This window comes from Rissa tridactyla, chromosome 3 (assembly GCF_028500815.1).
Source record: "Rissa tridactyla isolate bRisTri1 chromosome 3, bRisTri1.patW.cur.20221130, whole genome shotgun sequence".
Taxonomy (NCBI): Eukaryota; Metazoa; Chordata; class Aves; order Charadriiformes; family Laridae; genus Rissa; species Rissa tridactyla.
In genome coordinates, this window is record NC_071468.1 from 104,455,938 (window position 1) to 104,474,141 (window position 18,204).

Below are 18,204 nucleotides of genomic sequence, written 5' to 3' on the forward strand. Positions count from 1 at the left end.
CTCCAAAGGTGAAAATACATCCACTGACCTTAAACTAGTTTATATCACACCAGTTTTATTTAGTTTTTAATCTATGCCCTATAAACCAAGACAAAAGCTAGAGTTTTCTCACTTTCATGGAATATCGGCATTAGGTGAGCTGTACAGATCTACGTTAGGAGAGACACACAGATTACCCTTGAATTTTTTACAATGACTTAATGGCATTAACTGTGATACTTTTTCCATTACAAATATTAAGAAAATCTTCCTCTTACCTGAAGGTAATGGCACGGCCTCAAGGAAGGTTTGATTTCCTGATGAACCAGAGGCTTATCTAAGTTCAATGATGATTTGCGATAAGCTTCTTTAGCCTGACTTACTGTAAGCGTGGACCAAGAACTCCTTTTCATATATTTACCGTCGGGGGTCATTGCTAGCCCTTCACAAGCCGAACATTTCACGTCATTGTTACTTTTGGAAGTCTTCAATGAGAGATCCCCAAAATGTCCCTGGAGCGCCTCAGGGTAGCAATGGGATATATGATCTGCATGGTGCCTATTTACCACACTAGGGGTTCGGTAAGTGCTATCACTGTCCAAATTATCATCAGAGCTCCACCAGCTGCTCATGCCAGATTTATGCTTGCTTTCTGGTTTTCGCTCCTTACTTTTACTCCTTTTGCTATGCTTGGAATGGTGCCCATGATGATGGTCGTCCCCTCGACTGTCTCCCTTTGTTCCATTAACGTTGCCCTTGGATGATCCTTCCAGAGAATGAGATTTAGTAAAAAGTTTCTGGACTGAATGAACGAGATGGCGTATTCTTCCCGGGCTCTCACTGCGTTGTTCCGCAGCTGTTGAGGTCCTCTGGTATTGTAAAGTGTGAAACCCATCCCGGTGAAGAGGAAGTTGTTTCTCAAATTGGTCCAAAAGATTTGCAGGAATACGGTTAATCTTAGGGTTACCGTGAGACATGGCGCAGTCGTCTCTTGAGTCGTAATGTGAGCTGTAGTGCATTCTGGGGAAGGTGCTACTTGACATGTGATCGCCCATTACCATGGGCATCATCATGCATTCAGAATGAATGGAGCTGCGCGGCGAGCAACGATGGTGGTCCATCGGGCAACTCTCCGTGGGGCTGAGAAGATACGATTGCCTTGGCTCCTGCCCATGGTGGATATGGTCGTGGGTGTGTTCACAATCTTCAGGGGATGCTAAACCACAAGTATGAGCTGAACATAACTGTGGTTGGTTGCGACTACCAGATAATCCTTTCATATTCCTCGGAGCAGGAGAGTATCTTTCTTCATTGAAGTGCCGAGAAGGCGACCATGAGTACTGCTGGTCTGTCAGGAAAACAGAGAAAACCTATGTTATGCGTCTGATTAAAAGATTAACTTGCAAAATCCAAGTATATTACAAAACTAAACATTTTTTCTCTATGAGCTTGATGGAAAGTCTCACCACTCATGGAATTTCATTCACCATTTTAAAACCGGTTAAAATTGCTCACTGTGAGCAATTTATGGGGCGAATGCAGCCCTCCTTCAAAATTGTCTGCTAGCAGTTCTCAATTTTATGAAGCTATTTTTTATGCAACTCTACTCAAATAGATTTAATGGATACATTTGAGTATTCAGTTTATTATTTGATATTTGGAATTCACATGTCAAGCTTTGTGGCTAGTCATTTAAGTTACATGGGTCTAGTTTGTATTTCTGTGGTTTCTCAGTAGGGTATCTTAATCTAAATGTACCCTTTCTCCACGGAGTCGTTTTCATATCACAAACTAAACTTCATTTTCTTAAATAAATCTCAGCTCCAGGATCCCAAGTTCACAGTTCATAAACACAAATAATAAACAGCAAAGAGAAAAAGAATATGAACATGCTGAAATGAAGCTTAATTTTTATATCACTAAACAGTTCATGAATAAGCATTCCATACTATTCGAACATCTGTGATCCTTAGTCCGGAAAGCATTATCTCTATTCCCATATATGTACAGTCTTCTCTATTAGGCAGTTCTTTTCCCTTTTAATGTCCAAATTACAAAATATTTATTTACTGACTCTCTGTTATTCCTGAGAAAACAAATATCTTTAGGTCGAAGCTACAGGTTTTTATAGACTCCATTATTTGTTCCTATGGATCACGTGCTCCAAGTTATGGTTATTAAACAAGCATGATTACTAAATGAGAGTAACTTGAAAGTAAAGATTTTGATACTCAAGCCTTTGATTATTTTTTTCTCTCATGCAATTTCTTGCAGCTGTCAAATGCTGCAAACAGAAAATTAAAAAAAAAATAAAACAAAACAACAGAAATGCTTCAATTTGATTTTTGCATTCACTTTGCATCTTCAATTTCAGCTTATTTAAGCAACATTTCAAAAGCAGACAAAGACACAGGGTGCGAGACAACCTTTTAGAGGAGCAGACAGATGCATAAGTGTTTATACAACCCACTTAGCACAGTCTTTCTGCAAATTTGCTCTAAAGAATCTAAATAATCTTGCACAGGTGCCCGATACAAGGAAGTTGAAGGCCTTAACCAGAATGGAAGCCAGGGAATATGTACTCATTATATACAACAGCATAACCGGACACTGGAGACCAGCCTCTGGAGATAACACAGCAGCCAGCTTTGAGGGGTTTCTAAACATATGTCAAAACACTCCTAAATCACATTCCCTCTGCTGCTGAAAACTCAGTGCCTGCATATGGTCATGAAATAAATCAATAGCCATATCGCTTTAATTTTATTCAATTAACAAGTGTTATGTTATGATACCTTCAGTTCACAATGCAATTTCTTGCAAGCCTGTAGCATCAGCAATCTCATAACCTAAATGCTCTAAATTTCCTAGAGTGGAAGATGCTTAGATAATCTTATTAGATCCGAATTCCAGCAGAGCTCCACATAATGATTTAAAATGAATGTAGCATTAAACTAAAAAACAATAAAGTATTCTTCATCCCAGGTACAATCCTACCACACTAAAGTCAAAGATGGATTTAAGGGCCCAGTTTCCACCTCCAGACTTTATCACGGTGTGAAACGGATGTGTGTGTGCATATATCCTTTTCTGCTTCTATTGTTTTTATACTAGTTTCTTTTACTTAATTCTTGGCTATTTTCAGATTTAAATAAAAACTTATTGCTGTTCATTACTCGGTCTGTTGTATTATGTAGGTTATAATACCCGGCATAAATGTAGTTACAAAAAGGAAATATATCTGTTTCTCTGAAATAACATCATTTTGATTATCCAATTAAAAGTAGAGCTATACATAGACAAGGTAGTAAATTGTAACAGTGCATTGGGATTCAGCCACATAAGTAGCACTGTAATTAATGGTACTTAACCCAGCATATTACCAAACATTATCAGGGGAATAATAACGGTCCATGCGTTGAATTTAGACCGTGCTTCCCATAAAGGGTTCCCAAAGCACCTGATGGAGATTACTGCTTTAGTTCCTACAGTCCCATGAGATGTGGAAGGCATCGTTCTCCTTTTACAGAAAAGGAAAGTGGAATACAGGCAACGTTTTCCAAAGTGCTCGTGAATTTGCTGATTTTTGTTTTCCCAGTGGTGTGATCCACAGAGAGGTGGAAGGAGGCTCTTCCGTCAAACTGACAGCACGATGAGAGTCAACCCCGAGCCTTTCCGTCGCAACCTTGCTCGGCAACTCTTGCACCATGTCCCTGAATCACCAATGCATTTCAAAAAACCCCAAACAAGCAGAAGGGCATGGCACAGATCCACTAGGAAAGGAATTAGCCAGGAATAAGAAACTTATTTAAATGAGTTCCCTAGCTCAGAACTGCTAATCCCTGGTGATTTCTTTAGGCCTCGTGCAGCATCAAACATAGCCCAGAGAGCTTCAAACATTTTTATCCTGTTACATCCCTAGGAATATGAGACAGCATGATTTGATTGCACAGCAATGGATAATCTAACAACAGCTTTTCCATCCTTCATGACTCCCTATGATACTAGCTCAGTGCAACTGTAGAAAAATACAATTTTCTGTACATTGCTTTCACAGCCTTATAGCATTTTATGTGCCTCATGGAATTTCTGAATTTTTTTGTTTGAAACACAGCAGTTACAAACTGCTATAGGCATTTAATAAGCATAATCAAAATAATTAAAAAACTGAATTAAGAGGGGGCATTTTCCAAAAGTAATTTTCCCCTCTTAAATCTGCCACAGAGAGTAACTGATACTAGATAAACTCCCAAATTACCTACATGTGCATAATATAAATTTATCACTCCAATTAGGTTTGGGCTCTGCCTGGTACAACAGACCTGTTCTGTGTCCCAGGCACCATTACTTCTTCTTACAAACCCTCTGAAAAATCTTCAGAATTTTGCATTATAATATATAAATTTATCAAGTCATCTGTGCTTTGTACTATTCAGTCAAGTTTGGTCAGGAGGCCTGTTTCAGGGCTTGAAGAAACAGTCGAGCTATGGCGGAATGAATTACTGTGTGATACCAGACCAGTGTAATGGACCATGTGCCAGCTCTTAGCCTGCCAGAAACTCAAAGAAAAATGTGCTAGCTTAAAATTCAATTAAGCTAACATGCTTTTCTAGCATTTGCAAGGGGCTAAAAGTGTGTCTATGGTCAATGTCCACAGCTCAGCTGATTCATAAAACTTCGTAAAGCTACAGTATTAATGTTTTTTTTCTCAATCCTTTAAAAAGAAGCTTAAGATTTTGGTATAAAAAAATAATGCCAGATTTATCCACTAAGGACAGACTGAGCTGGAAATTTAGTCTTACGCCTTGAAAAAAGTGGTATCTAGAATAAAATACAAGCTTTTATTTTTTTCCTATGTCTTAGGCTAATCACTCGAAAAATATAAAAGTAATTGAGGATACTAATGTCTAGTCCCTTAAATAAAGTGCCACCATCAGAAGCAAAGAACTGAAGGGAGACAGAAGAGCAAACGAACGTAACCCAAAGCAGATAGAGGAATAGGAACAGAGAAAAACTATGTGAGCACAGGAATGGCTTTTTTTCAGGTTCCATCACAGCAAAAGGGAATCTTTCAATTGACTTCAACGGACAGTCAGGTACTACATAAAGACTTGGGGAGGGACCTACACCAAGACATAGGCTGTTATGTCAGAGAGAATCCAGTAGTTCCAAAATCTGCCAAATCCAAATCCCTTGAAGCTCTTTTTTTAGGAGATATGTCAACCTTTAACCTTGAAAGATGGAAGGATTTCTGCATCCCCCTCCTGTCTTTTTCAACTCTTTCCCTGTTATGCCATGTCCTTTCCTGCTTTTTTCCCCTGCTTTTTCTTCTGATGCTAAAAGAGTTGCTCTGTTACTCCAAGCAGATGTTAGTTTGCCTGTCTTCAGGGACTGGTCACAATTTTGAGAGCACTCAAGCTTCTTCCTTCTACCAGGCAGTACCCAGGGAAGAACAAGAGGTTCAAGGACCAAGAATATTGTTTGAAAAAATGAATTAGAATTAATATTAATGTGCTACGAAAAATGGGCTAAAACCCCCTAAGCAATGAAAAAAAAGGGTTGTGCATCTCTAGAGTTCCTGGAACACTGTTCTTTGCTAAAAAGAATCAATGTAAAAAACACTGGGAACCTCTCTGACATTCAAAAGAAATGCAGGTCTGCACAAATCGTTTTGTTCGAATCTTTGTGTGTGTTACGTCTTGAATGCAAGCTTTCGGAGCATAATAATAATTCCTGGAACAACTAAATGGTGCCTGATTTTTGCTTTTATTTATTTATTTCTTTATTGCAAAGTACTTCTTTTTCTATTGAGAAATTAATTTAAATTGCTTTAACCTTATAAGCTCCTTGGTAAACTGCTTACCCACCTGAAACATTTGTGCTATTTCCATTGGAGAAGAAGCACCTCTTTGTATAGTGGAACCAGTAAAATGCATTGCTGAAGAGAGATACCTAACCTAGCTTTCAAAAAGATGTGCTAGAGAAAACCAGACTGCTGCATTGTGCGCTTTCACTCAGTTCGATTAGTGCTGCAACGTATTATGAAACGAAATATCCTCACAGCCTAACCTGTAACTAATACAACTATTAAATAGTGTAAAAACAACTACATTAATCAAATAAGTACATATTAAATATTAAAATGCATAAATAAAATGTTTTAGCTGGAGATTTGTCTGCTCAAGGACTGCAGTAAGTAGCATTGGATGAGCACTGTTTCCTCATTAACTTGTTATAGCATTTTTCTCTGTTTTATTCTAACCTTGAAAATGAATATTTCCAGGAATTGAGAAGAGGGAATAACCTGCCAGGCGCAAGGAAGAAATTCTGGAAATGCCTTAAGCTGCTGTTCTGGTCTCCTGAGATTTCCAACCTATTTATGTAGCACAACACCTTGGATAAATTTTACATAAAACTGCAAAGATTGGATGACTACCTGACTTTAACCTCCAGCTTTAGAAGATGACATGTATTTTACGTTACACTGAGTTGCATTTGCACTGCATGCAGTGCACTCACCTGTCTGTGAATTCCTATCTAACATCTCAGGCTACTTTGAGTGGTAGCATCGCCTCAAAATAAGTAATATCTTGCTCGGGACTAATCCAACAAGGTACTTTATGCACCCAGTCTCCCTGCACAGTCAAAGGAGAGAAGTAGGCAGTTCTGAGGACCTAACACCGAACGCAAAAATGCCCAGGGCTGTCAAACTAAGACTAGCCATTGGCTACACATGGATTCCTGTCTCGTTCTGACACTTAAGCCTGAAAATGAAATACCTCTCTGTCCAGGATCCTGAGCGGTCCTTGCGGAAGGCACATATGGCTGTGTTTATAACAGTGGACTAAACAAACAGAGCCAGAGAATCACAGAATCATAGAATATAGAATCATAGAATCTTCATGGTTGGAAAGGACCTTTGAGATCCTCGAGTCCAACCATACACACACAAAAAAAACCCCCAAACCCCTACAATCTCTGTCACTAGAGCATGCCCTGAAGTGTCAAATCTAGACATTTCTTAAACACCTCTAGGGATGGTGACTCAACCACCTCCCTGGGCAGGCTGTTCCAGTGCCTGACCACTCTTTCAGTAAAGGAATTCTTCCTAATATTTAATCTAAACCTCCCCTGCTGCAACTTCAGACCATTTCCTCTGGTCCTGTCATTATTCACCTGGGAGAAGAGGCCAACACCCACCTCTCTCCAACCTCCTTTCAGGATGGGATCAGTCCATACAGTTAAACTCTTGCCATCATAGCTTCATACTGTGTTAATAGGACTCTTACAGCCAATATATAGATATGACTTCAAGGGTAACATGGGCCAAACGTTGTTACAAATATGCCGTCTGGACATGATTTTGTTTTGGAGTAGGAGGAACTGGCATGATTCACCTCAGCCTGAAGTACATATCTAAAAAATGTCAGATGAATACCACCGTTAGTGTACATATTTATCTCTGCTGACCACAGTGAAAGCTGTAGATGACAAGTTCCGATGCAGAAAACTACATCATAAATATATAAATTTAGGTGATCTGAGGCACATGACCAATGCTAAAACATGGAAAATGGTTTGACAGCCCAAGCTAATTCAGTGGAACCGCATGACGAGTAACGACCAAGGATAAGATGGTTTTTATAACTCCTGTGTTTGATAAAAATGGACATGCAAATTCTGTTCCTAAAACAGCAACAGTGACCAGAACATAACAATTTGGAGCAAAGTCAGAAAACCCAAAGGGAGAAGTAAGGAGCACTTGGAGTGCTGCCATTTATTCATCACAGTCACGGATTCGAGCACTGACGCAGATGTCTGCAGGTGGAACAAATATTTGATGGCACCCAATCATACTGTTCAGCACAACAGTTCTCTGACTTCAGCTCCATCCATCTTCCACATAGAGATTAGGAGACTGGCAATACAACATCCCAAGGGATTTATTTCTGACATAAATAAGCACGACCAGAGAAAAGGGTATATAGTAAAAGGAATGCAGAGTAACTGTCGATAAATGCGAATGGGATCTTTGAGGTGGCGGGGTGGGAGGTGGAGGTATTGCATTGCAGGGGACACGTAGTACAATACACTGGGAGGAAGAAAAACGCGGAGAACTGTGATCACGGGGGAAAGCTGTGACCAGGGACATGTTAAAGCAGGGTTACAACACCGGCTGCCTGGCACGAAGAACAGGGGAAAAAAGGAAAAATGTGAAAAAGGAGAAATGTAGAAACAGTATTTGAGGAATGATGATAGCCTATGTCTTGTGGGTGGAAGAATGGGCATTTGGACTGTATGGGGAGGATGAGAGGCACAATATTGTGCCCATACCATGACAAAGAGCAGGACAGATATCCATGAGAGGCAACATGGGATTTGCAAGAAGCTCCAGGGTTTGGAGTGGAGGGATGCAGGGAGTCCTCAGGATGGTGAAAAATTAATTTCCATCGGTTTGAAGTGTATGATGTCCTGGTATTGATTGGTATGTAGCACACAGACCTCCACAGTGCTTTTCAAGTTTGAAATACATTGCCACTATGCGCCTTTTCAACAGTGCTATGACGGAGGTAAGTCCACAAAATTATTTATGGCTAACATTTTTTTTGCAGAATCTGTATTATCAGCGAAGCTTTTTAAAAAAATATAAAGTATCAGGATTAGATTAACCTAAACTAACTAACACGTAAGCTTTCTTCTGGAGAAATACAGCTGTATGGAGTCAACCAGGGCTTCATTATGTGAATATCATTGAGCAATTAAATATAAGAAAATTGGTTATTGTGCTTCCAAATACACACCAGAAATGCTAGCCCAACACCGTTAAAGTTCCTTTGTTCCTTGTTGTGCCTGGCTTTATGGACTTCTTATCCTAAAGGAGAAAATTTTGCTGGTTGCAGTTACTAGTCAAATACAGGAGACAATCAGTTTCCCTTGGTGGCATGAAAACTGCGACCATTTTCTCAGCAATTAAAGAAAGGCAAAGTAACTGGGTAGTACAGCTCTGCATACACAGGAATCTGCACACGGCTCTAGAAGTAAAAGGGAAATCCTTGTCACGTCGATGGCAATGACAAATCTCCCATTAACCTCACTGGGTCGGGGTTAGTTCTGAACATTTGCTGAGAAAAGTTCTTGGTCAGTTTACCTACGAATCCTGGTGTCACGTGAGGAGGATCGCCTGTAATAATCAGGGCTGTATTTTACAGAAAGCACAATTCCTGCTGGGCTGGAATAAATGTGTTAGAAGCCCAGAAGGGTCCCCAGTCAGGAAGACGATGGCACGGAAGGGTGAAACCGGTTCTGCTGAAATACTGCCGTGGATAGCATAGGGGCCAAGATTTAATCCCCAGGATCCAAACCGCTTGGACCAACTATTCAGCTGAATGGAACTACCAAATCTCCAAGGCTTCTTTTCTAATACGAAATATTTATCATTGATTCTTAAATGAAAAATCAAACAAAAGAAATAATGCTGATATTTATGAACTTCTTTCTTGAATTAATATTTATTTGCTTAGTGTTTCTGGAATTCTTCAGAATTTGTCCTTTATTTATGACGATACATCACGGAGAAAGTTTACCATCCTCTGTAATACTGAGGGGACCCATGAGGAGACTAATGTTTCTATATCCAAGCAAAAATATTTATCATACATTCCTTCTAAATTATTTCTTTAAATTCCTTCTATTATTTCTTTAAAACATGGATATATTTTAAAGATTTTGCTTATTTTATAGAGTGCTCTTCTGGGAAAGAAATATTCTAAGCATTAATTCTCAAAAGCATTGATTATTGCCACAGAGCATAAGATTGTTTACTTTAAAATACCTTTCTATTTCAAAATCCCCTTTACTTTTTTTTTTAAAACGTTCAATACAGCTTTTAAATTGTCAGAACAGAAGAAAATTATTTGATTTTCTGTTTGCTTCAGCATCAGTTCTTTGCAGCCTTTTGATTCACCAAAAATTTTGGAGTTTCAGCCTTGGTCTGACCCAAAACAATTATTTCTTTTACTTTTCGGAGTTCATCATTATCTGCTCAGCTGTACACCCTTGGCACTGCCTCTTGCTGCTTTGTCATTGTGTTGTGAACTTTTCTACTCAGCTCAACCCACTGAGATGGAGGAGGTCTCATCCTGATTTTCCTATGGGGTGCAGGAAGAAACAGCAGCTTGGTGACAAGTTCCCTTTTAAACCTGTTGCCATAGCAACAGGCAGAAACCTCTTTCCATAACCTTCAGACTAGGAATTTTTCAAACCAGGGTGCCGTCTCTTTTCTGCCTGGCTGAGCTCTGTTTTGGGTCTGTGGGAAACACTGCAAATATTAATTGCCGTGTCCCGCAACCGTTAGCACCCAGATTTTCCATGTGGCAGTGAAGGGTCAAACTGTGAAGCAGGCTCCTGGGACGACGTGGTGGTGTTAAGCACCCACACCCTTGGCAAGTTTGAGTCAGGGCATCTTACCGTGCTGCTGTCTGATTATTTATGGAGAGAAATGACTTTATTAAAAGATGGAAAAAACAAAGGGAATCGCGCAAGAAATGCGCAATGAAAGGTGACAGCTGAAGTCACTAGAAAGCCTGGACTGTATTAGCAATATTTGCTGGTCTTTATCCTGCTGCAAATCCCCTTAGGAGGACAGACTGAATTAGTGACCTACGTGGCCAGCACTGTGACAGACAGCCATGGTCATGTACCTCCATGCTGGAAGTACCCTCGTCACCCTGGTTGTGCCAATGAAAACTGTCCCACCCTCAATAGAGCCTAAAACAGCCTATAATGAACGTGGAGCTAGAGAATGGTAACTTTTCTTCTGGGGAAATGGAGAGCGCATCATTTAAGCTGCCCATCGTGGGAATACATTTAAAAGGCTGCCCATTATATCCTTCTGAAAGGAGACAATACAGTGAAGGCACTCGGTGAAGAAGGCAGGCACGGGGAAGCAGCCATATGAGTCAGTCTCTCATCTCCATTGCAGCCACTGCACGCTCCATGGGAAAGGAAATGTTTCGGATCAGCTCTGCAGCCAGGTGTTACAGAGGTCAGCGAGGCATGAGGGAGAGAAAAATGTCCCTCCTCTGCTAACATCCCACAGCCCAAGTGTGAAACTTAAGCTGTTTCACCTTCTCCCCACTTCTTCTTCACTCTCTCTCGCTTTTCCCTGGAAAAGTCTTTCATTCGTTCCAGTGCAGACACTGGGATTAGTAGTCCAGATGTGGTCTAACGATGAGACGAAGCTTCCCAATTTGCAAAAAAGCCATATTTCCTCTGCAACTGAACTTAGGAGCCTCCTCAGCTGGGCAGCCCTTTCAGAATGCACAAACCACTTACAACAAAAATATTTGCTTCTTGGCAAAGTAACAAATGCGTAACCCCCGTTGTATTCTGTAGTAGAAATGGATGAATAATTCATAACAAATAACATATTTGATTAATCTTACATCCTTACAAATATCTTCTCCTGTTTGCGAATTGACCTTGGGCCTAATGGGATTTTTGCAGTGTTATCTGACATTATGAGGTGTTTAATTTTTAGAAATAGCTTCTGGTCTGCAGATTGTTAGTAAGCATTTGTTGCCAACGGCCTATAAATAAAATGCAGGATAGTTAACATGTTTTTATGTGAGGCTCAGGCTGTATGATATGATTTTGTTCTATGACTGAAAGTAATTCACAGAATAAGCTCTCAAGCGTAACTAAAAGGAATTTAAAGTTCAAAATTTATTTTCTGAAAAACATTCCCCATTATTTCATTAACATTTTCTGTGGTCTTGATCCTCACATCAGTAAACTTCTACACTACAGTTTCTGGGTAGAGGAAAAGGAAGGATTTGAAGTGGAATTATTTCAAGGTACGATGGAATTAAAAAAAAAAAAGGCTTTTTTGTCAGTATCTGTTCATCTAGTCACAATAAGCAAATAAGACAGTGACGTGGAGACATATTGGGGCATCTCATATTTAAAACCTTTTGTAAGTTTAAAAGACTTTTATATCTCCATACCAAACCACCTGTCTACATATTTTTATTATATGGAAGAAAGATAGTCCTGTGGTTAGAGGATTAACTTGAGAAATCTGCAGTCAAGATTTCCTGTCCAACCACAAATTCTTTGTACGGTGCAGGATAAGGCCATGGGAAGTGATGACAGTGGCCACTGGGTTTAAGTTAACCTTTGAGGATATCTCTTGTAGACTCCCTACCGCAGTTCCCCATAGCACAACAATAAAAGTAACTTGTGTATCTCCGAGGGTTAGTGTCAGAAAGCTGGGAAACATTCAGTCTCTGGGATAACGCCCATCTGAGAATTTAAAGTATTGGTTACCGTGCCTGCTAATTACAGGGATAAGTGTCACTATAGCAGTTTACTCTGTGTGGCTAAGCCCTGTGGCTGACTGAAGTCCCACCAGCTCCAGTCGAAGTCTGCAGCTGTGTAACCATCCCTGGATGCTCTGGGGGAAGGTGGACCGGGGCACGGATCTGGCACAGAGGAGAGCCAAGGGCGCACTGCCAACCCCTTGGGAAAATTTCCTGTCGTGCCTTTTATATGAAGCTAAAACCCACGAGAAGTGCAAAGTGTTCAGACACTGACTGCACTGAGGAAGGCTGGATAATTAGGTAGAAAGACAGACAGACTGGAAAGTCAGGCCTTCATTTATTTTTTTTATTTCAAGAATGGCTGTATCCTTCTTCCTTTCAACACGTAAGGTCATAAAGGCGTGATCATGCAATCAACAGTGATTGAATAACCATGAGTTACTGTCTGACACTTGAACCACACCAATTAATCAAAAGCACGACTGCATCAACTGTGAAATAAAAATACATTTTCATAACCTGCCCTTAAACTCCCTTACACTTTACTTTGCAACTGGGGCAGGTTAAGAGCATTATTAGTAACTGCAGCCTGCTTTATAGGTTTTACCCTTTTCTTTTAACATCAACTTTTTCCTGAAAAGAAAACAAAAAGCCTTTAGTGTGGGTTGTCTTTCTTTGCTTAACGTTAGAAGCTGGTAAGTGTTAAACTTGTGTAAAATACTTTTTTTCCTTGCCTATAAAAAGGAGTTAAAATGATTTTTCAATAATCTGTCTGTTTTTCCCTCTTTACTCTGTGCATGTGCTACCTATGGAAATCTATATTTAAAGAAAAGTTCGTCCCATTTTCCCTGTCCACATCTTTCTTTTCCTATTTGAATGCCATTGAAACATGGCACGTGTTCCATGTGTCTCTTGTTAAGATCACACTATTTGCTTTTGACAACTGAAGCAAATTGTTGCTTTACCCTATACATGCCTAAAGTAAATAAGATTGTTAGAAGTTTCCAGTTTGCATAGAAAAGAGTAGTTTCATAAAACGTTTATTTCCTAATAAATTGCATTTTCCAGATTTTATAACCACAGGCTAGAAGAACGCTTGGAATTGGAAGAACTCCAGTTTCCAGGAGACTTAGAGTAAGCTGCTTGGCATCACGCACGTCAGATCTCTTGCTCCTACCACCATGCCCTGCTACCTTTATCAGGTTGCTTATTTCAGATATTCTTACTGAAAAGAATAGGACTTTTTGGTGTGAGCGGGAATCTTGTAACCATGACATTACCTAGCACCCTGAACTCTGTTAACAAGTAAACGGGAATGGAAAAGCTATGAAATATTGTTCTTGAGAAAAGACTATAAATGCTTGGGTAAGCTTTTTTTGAAGGAATCCATTGCATTTCTGCCTGGTTTAACTAATGAGGTCTTTTATAGAATCAATAATGTAAAAGATTTGAGAGCAGTCCCATCCCTTGATACCTTTTCCCAATTAAGGCAGTGGATCATTGTATTAACAATATTATTTAGTGACTATTCAGCATTTTCACTCTGGTGAGATACTGTGCAAACATTAATTAATCCCCACCAAAGCCCTGAAATTTCACTAGGAAATATTAAACCCTTTTTACAAACAAGGGCCTGGAGCCAGAGTTTTTTCAGTACCCAAGAGATTGCAACTTGAAGCTTCTTGGGACAGTGAGCCGTTACCAGAGTCTAGAATAATGAATGGCCCTGCACTTAGAACTACCTTAAAGAATACCATCTCTACTCTGCCTTGACTTGGGGCAATTATTTTACTTCTCGAGGAAAGTCCGTTCTGTGTTTTTTTCAGGAATGAATGTCTCTAGCAGTCCTTCAGACTGAAGCTGTTCATACAAATTAATTACATAGTCATGGGGCTGTGTACACATATATATATAGAGAGAGCCCACTTCCATAGCCCAGTGATTAGAGTATCCACCCAGATTCAGATTTCTCTTCAATGAATATTTAAATATATACAAGTGCAACAGCAAGAAAAAGCGGAAACTGAGAAAGATCTAATAGTTTGTAGCTTTTTCACAAATGCTATGTTCAGTTCATGAATTTGAACTCAGATCTTCAAGTAACGGAACACAACACCAGGGGACAGACAGACAGGTACGTTCCAGCTGTCTGTAGAGGTGTTAATCACCAGTGCAGACGTAACTACAGAACTCGTCTACACTGAACTTCACTATCCCAAAACTTTTATAAAAGTCTTCACAGTTTCCATCTTCCGTATTATGCTCCTTGTTTTACACTGGTTCTGTCTAAGGGAGAACAGGACATCATATGTTTTTACATTACTGATGGTACTCAGTCCACCTATTTTGGCCATCTACAGCTTGGTAACTAAGTCAGGAGGACAGGATTTCCTTCTGAAAATGTTAAAGCTATCCACCTCTCTCCATTCATTACCCAGCGATCTTTGGTACTTACTTTCAGAGTCAGAGGACTCCAATAGGGACCCAAAATTTAGCAGCAAGGACAGATCTTTCCTCGCTTTTAGCATTTTTTTAATTTTCAGTCCTCTGTCCATGAATAGCTGACGTTTTCGAAAGCAGCTTAGCTTTGTAGTCTGGTTCTGATTTTATTCTTGTTTTTTACTTTCCTGTTCCTCATCTCTGTTGACTAATCCACCATCTTTTTCCTTATCAGGGTGCTGGATGATTGATCAGTTTAGAGCGTATCTTTGTATTAATCTTTGATTACCTTTTTCGTATGAAGGTCCTTACTCCTGTAGACACCTGCCATTTAATACTAGCGACTCATAGATCATTTACTCCGGCTTCAGAAATTCTGCAGTTATTTCTCAACCAAATGGGAAGGAGAACAATTTTGACATACTTCTAGGGCATGATTCATCCCACCCTAAGTTAAGCTTCTAAAGTAGGCCAAATCTGCCATGTCCTAGAAAAGTCTATCACCCTTCATTGACTCTAAAGGAAGTCCAGATATCTACAGTTTAGACATCTACATCTGAATTACTTTCCAACTGTTAGATGAGGTGAATTCTACCCTGGGGCATCTGAACTCCTTCCTTTATGCTGTGAAATGGGGCAGCAGGGCAAAAAAAACCCCCCAAAAACCCAAGAAGGTGCTCATTCCATGACTCCTCCACAGGATTCACTTGTGATATTCCTAGGGACCCCCATGTTTAACTGTAGTTTTCCTCTTACTCTATTTTAATTAAGGAAGAAAATGCCTGAAAGTTCTTCCACCTCTTCCTTAACACATCCGTCTCTCTGATCTTTGGAACTTTGCCTGTAGCTTTTTTTTCATTTGGACAAACACATTTGGACAAAACATTTTTTTTCAAGTGGACAAACAAATCCAATACAGATATTTTTACACTGAACATTTGTGGAACTCCCTGACTTGCGGGTAAGTGAGTGGCAACACTACTTGCTTTACAAAATCCTGTTCTAAGAGATTATTTAAACATAATGACATGCCCTACCTGAATTTCTGCTCCTTGTTCAAACTGTTTGGCTTTCTTCCTTAATATAGCAACTATGATTTATCTTCCTATCAATGTGCAACAATAAGGTCAGGGTGAGAGTTTATAATATTCTTGGCAAGTACAAAAATACCCTAATAACACAAAATACACTGTTGCAATGTATTAACATGAACATATGCACAAAAGGAGAAAAATTACTGTTACACTAACTTCTGAGATGTAAGTATGCTCACTTTGAATAAAGGGGGCTTCAACTAGCAAACACACAGAAACCACTTTCCGTATTTCTCTTCCAAAAATAACCACACAAAGTAATTGCACATAAATAAAAATTTTGATGGATTTCACATAGAAAAGTGACAATCTGAATATGAAACTCCAGGAACAGAAACTCAATTTTGCACAGTCTAAAAGGTATAAATCTGGCTACACTGAAGCCAGTGGGACGTTTTACTACTAGCTTTGTGAGACAGAGGTATCAAGATTTCACTCATGGGTTCTATGAGTTTCTGGTTTCTTCTTGCTTCTGTTATTTATTTTTTTTTAAATTTAAAAGGTAACATTGACAACTCTGCAATTATGATGTTTTCTAAGGGGCAAGACAAAAAGAAAAAGACAAAAGAAGGAAAGTTGGTAATTTCCTTGAACACCTTCTTTTGAATTCTTGGTTGCCTGGATGTTACCCAAATCTGATGTTTTTCTGCTTTCAATTCTCTAACCTTCTGTGTCAGGTGAGAAATTCCCAGAAGGGTCGGACTGAGAGGTTTTTGGCCGCCCTCATGAGCACCGCCTGGTGCCGTGCCTGGCGCGGGCTCTGCGGCTGAGGAAGGGCTGTGCCCCAGAGCAGCCTCCTGCCTCCGCACCCCCACGGCCGCCCCCAGCCTCTGGGTGAACAAGCAGGACAAGTTATCTGTGAGACGAGATCTGTACCTAGCTCCTCCTCTGGCGTCCCTGGAAAACTGAAGCCCGACTTGAGCAGATCGCCACCCTCTTCTTCTGAAAAGACAGAAACAAAGTAGCTATTTAATAACTCTTGGTATTTTTGTATATCCAGACATAAACTCCCCACTAGATTTTAAATCCACGCAGGGATTTAAAAATCCATGCAGGGATACCCGTTACCGTTCAGCATCTCTGATACTGTGAAGCTCTTGAGGTGCTATTATCTGCAGTATCTATTCATCTTTGCCAGTTGTTCTACTGTTCTTTTTTTTTTTAATTTTGCCAGATGTTTTCGTATCACTAGTATCATCATATTCATAAATGCCTTTTTTTTTTAAACATCTTTTACATTGTTCTTTTCAGTTTTGCTTAGTCACATTGAATTCTACTGCCTTTTAGCCTTAATGTATTTATTCCAGGAAGAACCATTATTGTCAGTCCTCCAGTTGTGCCGCTAACGGTTTCCCACCTCCGATGATAATAATGCCACTCAGGATTCTCAGGCCATTTTCCTTACCTTTTATTCACAACCATTTCAATTCTGCAATTCTGAACTCTGATAATGCTGCGATGGTGACTTTCTCCTACGGATAACATTTACTTTTGTGCCAGAGACAAGTTGTGTCATTCTGGACGAGTTCTGAAGCTCAGATGACATGCCTACGCCGTACGAAGGCAGCAAGGTACGCAGAGACCCGCTGGATGGCCCGAGTGCAGCTCTCAGCTACCCTGCCTATATCGCTTTCCCAGTTGCAGCTTGTTGCCTCTGCACTGCGCTCTCATCACGCTGGCACACAAATTAATTTGCACCTGACACCTGGCTCCGCTATTTCTAACACAGACCTGCATGCGGAAAATTGGGTCAGTAACACTTCCTTAAGGTACGAGTTTGCCTTGAGAATACATAGATCAGGATAAAAAAATACCACAGTAATGTGTTTCATGTAAGCACACAAGTACTCTCTTTTTAATGGTTTTTTTTTTAATGATTTTGCCTCGTTATCCATATTTGCTGGTGTCTCAGCTGAGCGGAAGCTGTTTGAGTACTCCGCTGTATTGAGTACTGAGCTTCCACCGTGCTCCTTCTTACCACGTGTGTCACAAGCACAGACGCCTCAAAAGAAGAGCGACAGAAGAGAGTACTCCGCAGCCTCTCACTGTACGTTCAACCAGCGATTCTTCAGAGAAAGACAAAATAACGTATTGCAGACCGCGTTTCTGCAGTGCATGACTGAGGACTGATGACTTCTAAATAACTTACATCAGTTAACGCTCCTCATATCCTCAGGCAGACATTCCCGTAGGTTTGACTTTTCTTAAGAGCACCTCGATGCCTCAGACAAGCTGGTTTCTGTGGTTCAGCTTACAACAGCCACACTGTTTTGCCTGTTTCAATGCTCCATTTAACAAATACGTGCATTTTGTGTATTTCTTCGTCTTGGTTGCACTTTTTATTCGTACTATGATTTTTTCCCAATTATCTC

General features: G+C 40.0%; 1 protein-coding gene across 1 annotated transcript in view; it reads right to left on the reverse strand.

Annotated features, from left to right (window-relative positions):
• Window positions 1-18,204, reverse strand: part of DLGAP2 (DLG associated protein 2) — a 467,238-nt gene that overhangs the window by 86,234 nt on the left and 362,800 nt on the right. Inside the window, exons 4-5 of the mRNA XM_054195364.1 lie at window positions 16,709-16,774; window positions 258-1,327 (exon numbers count right to left, since the gene is read on the reverse strand). Coding sequence (XP_054051339.1) covers window positions 258-1,327; window positions 16,709-16,774 — 1,136 coding nt within the window. The remainder of the gene's footprint in view (window positions 1-257; window positions 1,328-16,708; window positions 16,775-18,204) is intronic.